The sequence below is a fragment of the Scyliorhinus torazame genome, chromosome 12, assembly GCF_047496885.1.
Source record: "Scyliorhinus torazame isolate Kashiwa2021f chromosome 12, sScyTor2.1, whole genome shotgun sequence".
Taxonomy (NCBI): Eukaryota; Metazoa; Chordata; class Chondrichthyes; order Carcharhiniformes; family Scyliorhinidae; genus Scyliorhinus; species Scyliorhinus torazame.
This window is the reverse complement of record NC_092718.1, coordinates 182,850,496-182,863,027: the sequence shown is the minus strand read 5'-3', so window position 1 is coordinate 182,863,027 and position 12,532 is coordinate 182,850,496. Positions and strand designations below refer to the sequence as shown.

General features: G+C 57.4%; 1 protein-coding gene across 1 annotated transcript in view; it reads right to left on the bottom strand.

Moving 5' to 3' along the window:
• LOC140386778 (acrosin-like) overlaps positions 1-5,589 on the bottom strand; it is a 61,224-nt gene extending 55,635 nt beyond the window's left edge. The window contains exon 1 of the mRNA XM_072469471.1: positions 5,353-5,589. Coding sequence (XP_072325572.1) covers positions 5,353-5,452 — 100 coding nt within the window. The 5' untranslated portion in view covers positions 5,453-5,589. The remainder of the gene's footprint in view (positions 1-5,352) is intronic.
• Between the last annotated feature and the right edge of the window lie 6,943 nt (positions 5,590-12,532).

Here is a 12,532-nt window from a genome sequence, read left to right as displayed (position 1 = left end):
CCTAGCAGGGCGGAGCTACCATACAGCTTGACCAATAGGAAGCATACGATATCTACAAATGGTGTTCCAGCATTCCCAGGTACCGTAATACCTCTACACAGATTACCACATTCACCCCCTGTTAAAAAGAGTCCGGCGGGTGTGGTTGCCTGATACTACAAACATGGCAACGTGGTAGCATTAGTTATGGAGGTACCGTAATACCCCCCTACAACGTTTTGTAACTATTTACAATTCTATTAACTATTTACAATTTATGATTTAAATTTACAATTTAAAATGAATCAATCAGTAGATCGGGGGCCCTGGTCATCCTCTGTGATCGTCGGAGCTTCGGTGGTGACTCCGGTGGAGGTTCGGTCGCCTGTGACTCCGGGAGCGTGGCCTCGATCTCTGTGGCAGCTTCGACGCCCCTAGACGGCGCTGGTATGGAAAACGGTTGACCTGGGAAGGGAGCGCCTGCGGGGTGCGCCGGTGGGTGGGGGGACCTAGACGGGGCCGGCGGAAGGACCGATCCTCCTGTAAGGTGCCCTGGTGGAAGGGAGGGTGGGACTGGTGGCTGGGGTGTGCGTCGGGCTCCGGCGGGCGCCAGGTCTCATAGGGAGACCGTATCTTGTCGGCCGTCGGGGCACGTCTCGTGGGCGTACTGGGGGTTAGCGTGGAGAAGATGGACCCTCTTAACCAACGGGTCCGACTTGTGCGCCCGCACGTGTTTTCGGAGCAGGATGGGTCCGGGAGCTGCCAGCCAGGTCGGGAGCGAGGTCCCAGAGGAGGACTTCCGGGGGAAGACAAGGAGACGTTCGTGAGGTGTTTGGTTGGCCGTGGTACAAAGCAGTGACTGGATGGAGTGGAGGGCATCCGGGAGGACTTCCTGCCAGCGGGAGACCGGGATATTCCTGGACCGTAGGGCCTGTAGGACGGTCTTCCAGACCGTTCCGTTCTCCCTCTCTACCTGTCCGTTACACCGGGGGTTGTAACTGGTCGTCCTGCTCGAGGCGATGCCCTTGCTGAGCAGGAATTGACGCAGTTTGTCGCTCATTAAGGAGGACCCCCTATCACTATGTATGTAAGCGGGGAACCCGAACAGTGTAAAGATGCTATGGAGGGCCTTGATGACGGTGGTTGCGGTCATGTCGGGGCAGGGGATGGCAAATGGGAACCGGGAGTACTCGTCAATCACGTTCAGGAAGTACATGTTGCGGTCGGTGGAGGGGAGGGGGCCTTTGAAGTCCATGCTGAGGCGTTCAAAGGGATGGGAAGCCTTTATCAGGTGCGCTTTCTCTGGCCGGTAGAAGTGCGGTTTGCACTCCGCCCATATTTGGCAGTCCCTGGTGGCTGTCCTGACCTCCTCGATGGAGTAGGGCAGGTTGCGGGTCTTGATAAAGTGGGAAAAGCGAGTGACCCCCGGGTGGCAGAGGTCCTCATGGAGGGCTCGGAGGCGGTCCACTTGTGCGGTGGCACATGTGCCGCGGGACAGGGCATCAGGAGGCTCGTTTAGCTTCCCGGGACAATACAAGATCTCGTAGGTGGAGAGTTTGATCCTCCACCGCAAGATCTTATCGTTTTTTATCTTGCCCCGCTGTGCATTACCGAACATGAAAGCAACCGACCGTTGGTCAGTGAGGAGAGTGAATCTCCTGCCAGCCACGTAATGCCTCCAATGTCGCACAGCTTCTACTGTGGCCTGGGCCTCCTTTTCGACTGAGGAGTGGCGGATTTCGGAGGCATGGAGGGTACGTGAGAAGAAGGCCACGGGCCTGCCCGCTTGGTTGAGGGTGGCCGCCAGAGCTACGTCAGACGCGTCGCTCTCGACTTGGAAGGGGAGGGACTCGTCGATGGCGTGCATCGTGGCCTTTGCAATGTCCATTTTGATGCGGCTGAAGGCCTGCCGGGTCTCTATCGACAGGGGAAAAGCTATGGATTGGATCAGGGGACGGGCCTTGTCCGCATAGTTGGGGGCCCACTGGGCGTAGTAACTGAAAAACTCTAGACAGCGCTTCAGGGCCTTGGAGCAGTGAGGGAGGGGGAACTCCATAAGGGGGCGCATGCACTCAGGGTCGGGGCCTATAACTCCATTTCGCACTACGTAGCCGAGGATGGCTAGGCGGTCGGTGCTAAACATGCATTTATCCTTGTTGTATGTAAGGTTAAGGATCTTTGCGGTCTGGAGGAATTTTCGGAGGTTGGTGTCATGGTCCTGCTGGCCGTGGCCGCAGATGGTGACATTATCGAGATACGGGAATGTTGCCCGTAAACCGTACCGGTCAACCATTCGATCCATCTCGCGCTGGAAGACCGAGACCCCGTTGGTGACACCGAAGGGAATCCTTAAGAAGTGATAGAGCCACCCATCTGCCTCGAAAGCAGTGTACTTGCGGTCACTAGTGCGGATGGGGAGCTGGTGGTAGGCGGACACAAGATGCACCGTGGATAAGTCCTTGTAATGCACGATCCTGTTTACCAGATCGGATATGCGGGGGAGAGGGTACGCGTCCAGCTGCGTAAACCTGTTGATGGTCTGACTGTAGTCGATGACCATCCTATGCTTCTCCCCGGTCTTTACCACCACTACTTGAGCTCTCCAGGGACTGTTGCTAGCTTCAATGCCTCCTTTCCTCAGTAGCCTTTGGACCTCTGACCTAATAAAGATCCGATCCTGGGCACTGTACCATCTGCTCCTGGTGGTGACAGGTTTGCAATCCGGGGTGAGGTTCGAAAACAGGGAAGGCGGATCGACCTTAAGGGTCGCGAGGCCGCAGACAGTAAGGGGGGGTATAGGGCCGCCAAATTTGAAAGTTAGACTTTGGAGTTTACACTGGAAGTCGAAACCTAGGTGTGTGGCCGCGCAGAGGTGGGGAAGGACGTAGAGCCGGTAATTTTTAAACTCCCTTCCCTGGACTGTGAGGTTTGCTACACAAAACCCCTTTATTTCTACTGAGTGGGAACCGGAGGCCAGGGAGATGTTTTGATTAACGGGGTGGACGAGGAGAGAACAGCGCCTTACCGTGTCGGGGTGTATGAAGTTCTCCGTGCTCCCAGAATCGATTAAGCAGGGCGTCTCTGATGCACAATCAATACTCTTGAGACCACGAGGAGTCATATCGATTCAGCTTTAATCAGATAGAACTGTACCCAGCAGCGATGATACAGAAGTGAAGGCTGCTGGGACGGCACCGGCTCTTATACCCCGCCTCTCAGGGTGGGGCTATGTACATTACCCAATGGTAGACCCCGCGGTCTAGCCAATGGTCATTCCTCTCTCAGGTACTGCAATACCTGGTATTACCACAGTCTCGTGCCCATTGATAAGTCCAGTCGTTGTAGCAGTTGAGTGTTCGAGGCCGGGACTGATCCAGAGTCACCGAGACTAATCGCAGCAGTTGAGTGTTCTCTTCGGGCGGTGTGTGGTCAGCTGAGCTGGAGTCAGGCTAACCGGCCTATAATTTCCCATCTTCTGCCTCCCTCCCTTCTTAAACAGCGGTGTTACATTAGCTACCTTCCAGTCCTCTGGGACCCTTCCTGCCTCCAGTGATTCCTGAAAGATCATCACTAATGCCTCCACAATCTCCTCAGCTATCTCCTTTATAACCCTGGGGTGTAGTCCATCCGGTCCAGGTGACTTATCCACCTTCAGACCTTTCAGTTTCCCCAGACCTTTCTCCTTAGTGATGGCCACTGCACTCACCTCTGTCCCATGATTCTCCTAGAGCTTTGGCATCCCACTGGTGCCATCCACTGTGAAGATTGATGCAAAGTAACTGTTCAGTTCCTCTGCCATTTCATTGTTTCCTTTTATTACTTCTCCAGCCACATTTTCCAGTGGTCCAATGTCTATTTTTGTCTCGCTCTTACCTTTTATATATTGAAAAAAACTCTTCCAATCTTCTTTGATATTACTAACTAGCTTGCACTCATATTTCATCTTCTCCCCCCTTATTGCTTTTTTAGTTGTCCTCTGCTCGCTTTTAAAGGTTTCCCAATCAACTGGCTGCCAACTAACCCTCGCCACTTTGTATGCTTTTTATTTTGCTTTTATGCTGTCCTTGACTTCCCTCATCAACCGTGGATGCCTTGTCCTCTCCATAGCATGTTTCCTCCTCCTTGTGATGAATTTCTGCTATGCCTCCCTAATAACCCCCAAAACTCCTGCCATTACTGTTCCACTGTCTTCCCTGCTATGCTCCTTTTCCAATCAACTCTGGCCAGCTCCTCCCTCATGTCATTGTAGTTACCCTTATTTAATTGTAATACCGTTACATCTGATTCCGGCTTCTCCCTCTTAAACTGCAGGGTAAATTCTATCATATTGTGGTCACTGCTCCCTAAGGGTTCCTTCACCTTATGTTCCCTAATCAAGTCTGCATCATTACACATCATCAAATCCAGAATTGCCTGTTCCCTTGTAGGCTCTGTCACAAAAACAATCTTAGGCATTTCACAAATTCCTTTCCTTGGGATCCACTACCAACCTGATTTTCCCAGTCCACCTGCATATTGAAGTCGCCCATGATTATTGTGATATTGCCTTTTTTACTTTGCTTTTTCTATTTCCTGATTTATTTTCTGCCCCAAATCCTGACTACTGCTAGGGGGCCTGTACATAACTCCTATCAGGGTCTTTTTACCTTTGTGATTCCTCAACTCTACCCACAGAGATTCTATGCCTTCTGATCCTATATTCACTCCTTGCTATCAATTTAACTTCATTCCTTACTAACAATGGAACCCCGCCCCCTTTGCCCATCTGCCTGTCCTTTCGCTAGGACACATATCCTTGTATACTTAGATCCCAGCCCTGATCCTCTTGCAGCCACGTCTCTGTGATGCCCACAACATCGTACCGGCCAATTTCAATGTGCGCAACAAGATCATTTACCATGTTCCGTATACTGCGCGCATTAAGGTACAACACCTTCAGTCCTGCAATGGCCACCTCCCTTCTCACACTTGTCACCTTTTTTTGCTGTTTGAGGGTGATGTTGTTATCTTATTTTTGTTCTCTATTTCCCCTTCAGTTATGACACCTTCTAAGCTAACGCTCTGGTTCCCACCCCCCTGTGTCGTAGACTGTGTTGACATTTGTAGCACTGGGGGAGACAAGGTCAGTAATCGCTGTTTGCAAAACGTTGTTTCATTTCTTCCCTTCAATCATAAAGACGTTTGCCAAATGGCTAAATTTCTAAAGCCTGACTGACGTTGATATAATTGGACTATATGTTAGTGCGCACAAACCCCAACAATTACTAATGTTGTGCTTTCTTTTACCGAAGGCAATTCTTTTTAACGCGCCCCCCCAAAAAAAAAACATTTCAGTGATGGTGTAAACGAGAGGGGTTCTGGCAGAAAACCTACCTAATCGCGATTCCCCATTTGCAGAAGCGAAGAAAGCCGCCAAGAAGGCTGCACAGAACAAGAAGCCACTGCTAACAGCTGGACGCAAATCCGCGCTCATTTATCCAGGCTTGCTTTGACTGCAGCCACTTCAGCAGCTCCTGCGGTGAAGTCACTCTGCCACATTGTGACGAAAATTATCACGGCGTTCACTTCACAATCCATCTGAAATCAGGGCAAAGAGCGAGTGTGTGATACAGCCGTGAGGCACAACTCAAGCACTGTCCAATTCCACATGCACTTGGCGTCTGATACAGGTTCTCCCTGGAGTCCCATGGACAGGTTTATTGTACAACCAGGTTTCCAAACTGAGGCTCCCCTGTCATCAGTTTTTAAATATATATATTATTAATCCTCTGGCTGGCACTTTCCGTTGCTTCTACCAAAGTTTTCCTCCCAGTGATGGCGCCTTTTTCCTTTCCAAAGCTGAGATGGCTTCCTCAGGAATGTGTTTTCTAAGGTCACACAGTGTAATTTTTAATGATAGCGCCTGAGCGCTTTCTTTTTTGACAGTCATTCAATATGCATTTAATATTTTCTGTCGAGGGCAGGTGACCTGGTGGAGGATATCAGAATCAAAGAATTGTTCCCGCGCAGGAGGAGGCCATTCGGTCGCTCGTGTCTGCATCGCTCTCCCAACGATCATCTTGATTTGCTGCCACTCTCCTGCCCTTTTCCCACACGTTTGCTTCTATTCAAGTAATTATTTGTTTTTAAAATAAATTTAGAGTACCCAAATCTTTATTTTCCGCTGCTGCCTCACAACGCTGAGGACCCAGTTCGAGCCCAGCACTGGGTCACTGTCCGTGTGGAGTTTGCACATTCTCCCCGTGTCTGCATGGGTCTCACCCCCACAACTCAAAGATGTGCAAAGTAGGTGGATTGGCCACGCTAAATTGTCCCTTAATTGGAAGAAAAATAATTGGCTTCTCTAATTTTTGTTTTTTAATTATCTAATGCCCTGTTGAATGCCTGCATTGGACCTGCCTCCACCATACTTCAAGACAGTGCATTCCAGACCTTAAACACTCACTATGTGAGAAAGCTTTTTCTCACATTACATTTGCTTATTTTGCAAATCATTTCAATGTATGCCCTCTGGTTCTCAATCCTTTTATCAGCGGCAACAGTTTCTCCCTATTTACTCTGTCCAGCACCTTCATGATTTTGAACAAATCTATCAAATCTCCTCTCAGCCTTCTCTCCAAGGAGAACAGTCTCAATGTCTCCAATCTACCCTCATAACTGAAACTTTCTCACGGCGCCGAGGACCCAGGTACGTTCCTGGTCACGGGTCACTGTCCATATGGAGTTTGCACGTTCTCCCTGTGTCTGCATGGGTCTCACCACCACAACCCAAAGATGGCCAGGGTAGGTTGATTGGGCCACACTAATTTGCCCCTTAAAAAAATAACTAAAGCCTCTCATCGCTGGAACCATTCTTGTAAATCTCTCTGATGCATTCATGATCTTCCTACAGTGTTGTACCCAGTAGTGTGCACAATATTCCAGCTAAGGTCAAACTAGTGTCTTATATAAGGTCAGCATAACATCCTTGCTCTTGTACTCTGTGTCCCTATTAATTAAGCCCAGGATACTGTAGGCTTTATTAAATGCTCCCTCCACCTATCCTGCTACCTTCATATACACCTAGGCCCCTCTACTCCTGCAACCTATTAAGAATTGTATCCCTTATTTTGTATTGTCTCTCCACATTCCTTTCAACAAAGTGCATCATCTCACATTTTTGTGAAGCGGCAGGAAGCCAGGGAGGGACAGGAGAGGAGGTGAGGAAAGAGGGGAGGGGTAATGGAAAGAGGAGGAGGGTTGGGGTGATGGAGAGGAGGGGTGGGGTGATGGAGAGCAGGAAGCGGGGTGGGGTGACGGAGAGGAGGGGGAGGGGTGGGGTAATGGAGAGGAGGGGGAGGGATGGGGTGATGGAGTGGAGGGGTGGGGTGATGGAGGGGAGGGGTGGGGTGGTGGAGGAGGGGTGGATGACGGAGAGGAGGGGAGGGGTGATGGAGAGGAGGGGGAGAGGTGGGGTGATGGCGAGGAGGGGTAGGTGATGGGGAGGGGTGATGGTGGGGAGGGGTGAGCAGGGGGAGAGGTGGGGTGATGGCGAGGAGGGGTGGGTGATGGAGAGGAGGGGGAGGGGTGGGTGATGGAGAGGGGGTGGGGTGGATGATGGAGGGGAGGGGAGGGGTGGGTGATAGAGAGGAGGGTGGGTGAGGAGGGGAGGGGTGAGGAGGGGGAGTGGTGGGGTGATGGAGGGGGAGGGGTGATGGAGAGGAGGGGTGGGTGATAGAGGGGAGGGGTGGGTGATGGAGAGGAGGGAGATGGGTGATGGAGAGGAGGGGAGGGGTGATGGAGAGGAGGTGGGATGGGTGATGGAGAGGAGGGGGGAGATGGAGAGGAGGGGGAGGGGTGGGTGATGGAGAGGGGGTGGGGTGGGTGAGGGAGAGGGGGTGGGGTGGGTGATGGAGAGGGGCTGAGGTCGGTGATGGAGAGGAGGGGGAGGGGTGGGTGATGGAGAGGTGGTGGGGTGGGTGATGGAGAGGGGGTGGGGTGGGTGATGGAGAGGGGGTGGGGTGGGTGATGGAGAGGGGTTTGGTTGGTAATGGAGAGGAGGGGGAGGGGTGGGTGATGGAGAGGAGGGGGAGGGGTGAGTGATGGAGAGGAGGGGGAGGGGTGAGTGATGGAGAGGAGGGGGAGGGGTGGGTGATGGAGAGGAGGGGGTGGTGATGGAGAGGAGGGGAAGGTGATGGAGAGGAGGGGGAGGGGTGGGTGATGGAGAGGAGGGGGGGTGATGGGGAGGAGGGGGGGTGATGGAGAGGAGGGGGGGTGATGGAGAGGAGGGGGGGTGATGGAGAGGAGGGGGGGTGATGGAGAGGAGGGGGGGTGATGGAGAGGAGGGGAGGGTGATGGAGAGGAGGGGGGGTGATGGAGAGGAGGGGAGGGTGATGGAGAGGAGGGGGGTGATGGAGAGGAGGGGGGGTGATGGAGAGGAGGGCGGGGTGATGGAGAGGAGGGCGGGGTGATGGAGAGGAGGGCGGGGTGATGGAGAGGAGGGCGGGGTGATGGGGAGGGGTGATGGTGAGGAGGGGGAGGGGTGAGGAGGGGGAGAGGTGGGGTGATGGCGAGGGGGAGGAGTGCGTGATGGAGAGGAGGGGGAGGGGTGGGTGATGGAGAGGAGGGGGAGGGGTGGGTGATGGAGAGGAGGGGGAGGGGTGGGTGATGGAGTGGAGGGGGTGGGGTAGGTGATGGAGAGGAGGGGGTGGGGTAGGTGATGGAGAGGAGGGGGAGGTGATGGAGGGGGAGGGGTGGGTGATGGATAGGAGGGGGAGGGGTGGGTGATGGAGAGGAGTGGGAGGGGTGGGTGATGGAGAGGAGGGGGAGGGGTGGGTGATGGAGTGGAGGGGGAGGGGTGGGTGATGGAGTGGAGGGGGAGGGGTGGGTGATGGAGAGGAGGGGGTGGGGTAGGTGATGGAGAGGAGGGGGAGGTGATGGAGAGGAGGGGGAGGGGTAGGTGATGGGGAGGGGAGGTGATGGAGGGGTGGGGTGATGGAGGGGTGGGGTGATCAAGGGGTGGGGTGATGGAGAGGAGGGGGAGGGGTGGGTGATGGAGAGGAGGGGGAGGGGTAGGTGATGGAGAGGAGGGGAGGGTTGGGATGATGGAGAGGAGGGGGAGGGGTGGGGTGATGGGGTGATGGAGAGGAGGGGGAGGGATGGAGAGGAGGGGGGTGATGGAGAGGAGGGGGGGTGATGGAGAGGAGGGGGGTGATGGAGAGGAGGGGAGGGTGATGGAGAGGAGGGGGGTGATGGAGAGGAGGGGGGGTGATGGAGAGGAGGGGGGGTGATGGAGAGGAGGGGGGGTGATGGAGAGGAGGGGGGGTGATGGAGAGGAGGGGGGGTGATGGAGAGGAGGGGGGGTGATGGAGAGGAGGGGGGGTGATGGAGAGGAGGGGGGGTGATGGAGAGGAGGGGGGGTGATGGAGAGCAGGGGGGGTGATGGAGAGGAGGGGGTGATGGAGAGGAGGGGGGGGTGATGGAGAGGAGGGGGGGTGATGGAGAGGAGGGGGGGTGATGGAGAGGAGGGGGGGTGATGGAGAGGAGGGGGGGGGTGATGGAGAGGAGGGGGGGTGATGGAGAGGAGGGGGGGTGATGGAGAGGAGGGGGTGATGGAGAGGAGGGGGGGTGATGGAGAGGAGGGGGGGTGATGGAGAGGAGGGGGGTGATGGAGAGGAGGGGGGGTGATGGAGAGGAGGGGGGTGATGGAGAGGAGGGGGGTGATGGAGAGGAGGGGGGTGATGGAGAGGAGGGGGGTGATGGAGAGGAGGGGGGGTGATGGAGAGGAGGGGTAGGTGATGGTGAGGAGGGGGAGGGGTGAGGAGGGGGAGAGGTGGGGTGATGGCGAGGGGGAGGGGTGGGTGATGGCGAGGGGGGAGGGGTGGGTGATGGGGAGGAGGGGGTGATGGAGAGGAGGGTGAGGGGTGGGTGATGGAGAGGAGGGGGAGGGGTGGGTGATGGAGAGGAGGGTGGGTGAGGAGGGGAGGGGTGAGGAGGGGGAGTGGTGGGGTGATGGAGGGGGAGAGGTGATGGAGAGGAGGGGTGGGTGATAGAGGGGAGGGGTGGGTGATGGAGAGGAGGGGGATGGGTGATGGAGAGGAGGGGAGGGGTGATGGAGAGGAGGTGGGATGGGTGATGGAGAGGAGGGGGGAGATGGAGAGGAGGGGGAGGGGTGGGTGATGGAGAGGGGGTGGGGTGGGTGAGGGAGAGGGGATGGGGTGGGTGATGGAGAGGGGCTGAGGTCGGTGATGGAGAGGAGGGGGAGGGGTGGGTGATGGAGAGGTGGTGGGGTGGGTGATGAAGAGGGGGTGGGGTGGGTGATGGAGAGGGGGTGGGGTGGGTGATGGAGAGGGGTTTGGTTGGTAATGGAGAGGAGGGGGAGGGGTGGGTGATGGAGAGGAGGGGGAGGGGTGAGTGATGGAGAGGAGGGGGAGGGGTGAGTGATGGAGAGGAGGGGGAGGGGTGGGTGATGGAGAGGAGGGGGTGGTGATGGAGAGGAGGGGAAGGTGATGGAGAGGAGGGGAGGGGTGGGTGATGGAGAGGAGGGCGGGGTGATGGAGAGGAGGGCGGGGTGATGGAGAGGGGGGCGGGGTGATGGGGAGGGGTGATGGTGAGGAGGGGGAGGGGTGAGGAGGGGGAGAGGTGGGGTGATGGCGAGGGGGAGGAGTGCGTGATGGAGAGGAGGGGGAGGGGTGGGTGATGGAGAGGAGGGGGAGGGGTGGGTGATGGAGAGGAGGGGGAGGGGTGGGTGATGGAGTGGAGGGGGTGGGGTAGGTGATGGAGAGGAGGGGGTGGGGTAGGTGATGGAGAGGAGGGGGAGGTGATGGAGGGGGAGGGGTGGGTGATGGATAGGAGGGGGAGGGGTGGGTGATGGAGAGGAGTGGGAGGGGTGGGTGATGGAGAGGAGGGGGAGGGGTGGGTGATGGAGTGGAGGGGGAGGGGTGGGTGATGGAGTGGAGGGGGAGGGGTGGGTGATGGAGAGGAGGGGGAGGGGTGGGTGATGGAGAGGAGGGGGTGGGGTAGGTGATGGAGAGGAGGGGGAGGTGATGGAGAGGAGGGGGAGGGGTAGGTGATGGGGAGGGGAGGTGATGGAGGGGTGGGGTGATGGAGGGGTGGGGTGATCAAGGGGTGGGGTGATGGAGAGGAGGGGGAGGGGTGGGTGATGGAGAGGAGGGGGAGGGGTAGGTGATGGAGAGGAGGGGAGGGTTGGGATGATGGAGAGGAGGGGGAGGGGTGGGGTGATGGGGTGATGGAGAGGAGGGGGAGGGATGGAGAGGAGGGGGGTGATGGAGAGGAGGGGGGGTGATGGAGAGGAGGGGGGTGATGGAGAGGAGGGGAGGGTGATGGAGAGGAGGGGGGGTGATGGAGAGGAGGGGGGGTGATGGAGAGGAGGGGGGGTGATGGAGAGGAGGGGGGGTGATGGAGAGGAGGGGGGGTGATGGAGAGGAGGGGGGTGATGGAGAGGAGGGGGGGTGATGGAGAGGAGGGGGTGATGGAGAGGAGGGGGTGATGGAGAGGAGGGGGGGTGATGGAGAGGAGGGGGGGGTGATGGAAAGGAGGGGGGGTGATGGAGAGGAGGGGGGGTGATGGAGAGGAGGGGGGGTGATGGAGAGGAGGGGGGGTGATGGAGAGGAGGGGGGGTGATGGAGAGGAGGGGGTGATGGAGAGGAGGGGGGGTGATGGAGAGGAGGGGGGGTGATGGAGAGGAGGGGGGGTGATGGAGAGGAGGGGGGGTGATGGAGAGGAGGGGGGTGATGGAGAGGAGGGGGGTGATGGAGAGGAGGGGGGTGATGGAGAGGAGGGGGGGTGATGGAGAGGAGGGGTAGGTGATGGTGAGGAGGGGGAGGGGTGAGGAGGGGAGAGGTGGGGTGATGGCGAGGGGGAGGGGTGGGTGATGGCGAGGGGGGAGGGGTGGGTGATGGGGAGGAGGGGGTGATGGAGAGGAGGGTGAGGGGTGGGTGATGGAGAGGAGGGGGAGGGGTGGGTGATGGAGAGGAGGGTGGGTGAGGAGGGGAGGGGTGAGGAGGGGGAGTGGTGGGGTGATGGAGGGGGAGAGGTGATGGAGAGGAGGGGTGGGTGATAGAGGGGAGGGGTGGGTGATGGAGAGGAGGGGGATGGGTGATGGAGAGGAGGGGAGGGGTGATGGAGAGGAGGTGGGATGGGTGATGGAGAGGAGGGGGGAGATGGAGAGGAGGGGGAGGGGTGGGTGATGGAGAGGGGGTGGGGTGGGTGAGGGAGAGGGGGTGGGGTGGGTGATGGAGAGGGGGTGGGGTCGGTGATGGAGAGGAGGGGGAGGGGTGGGTGATGGAGAGGGGGTGGGGTGGGTGATGGAGAGGGGGTGGGGTGGGTGATGGAGAGGGGGTGGGGTGGGTGATGGAGAGGGGGTGGGGTGGGTGATGGAGAGGGGTTTGGTTGGTGATGGAGAGGAGGGGGAGGGGTGGGTGATGGAGAGGGGGTGGGGTGGGTGATGGAGAGGGGTTTGGTTGGTGATGGAGAGGAGGGGGAGGGGCGGGTGATGGAGAGGAGGGGGAGGGGTGGGTGATGGAGAGGAGGGGGAGGGGTGAGTGATGGAGAG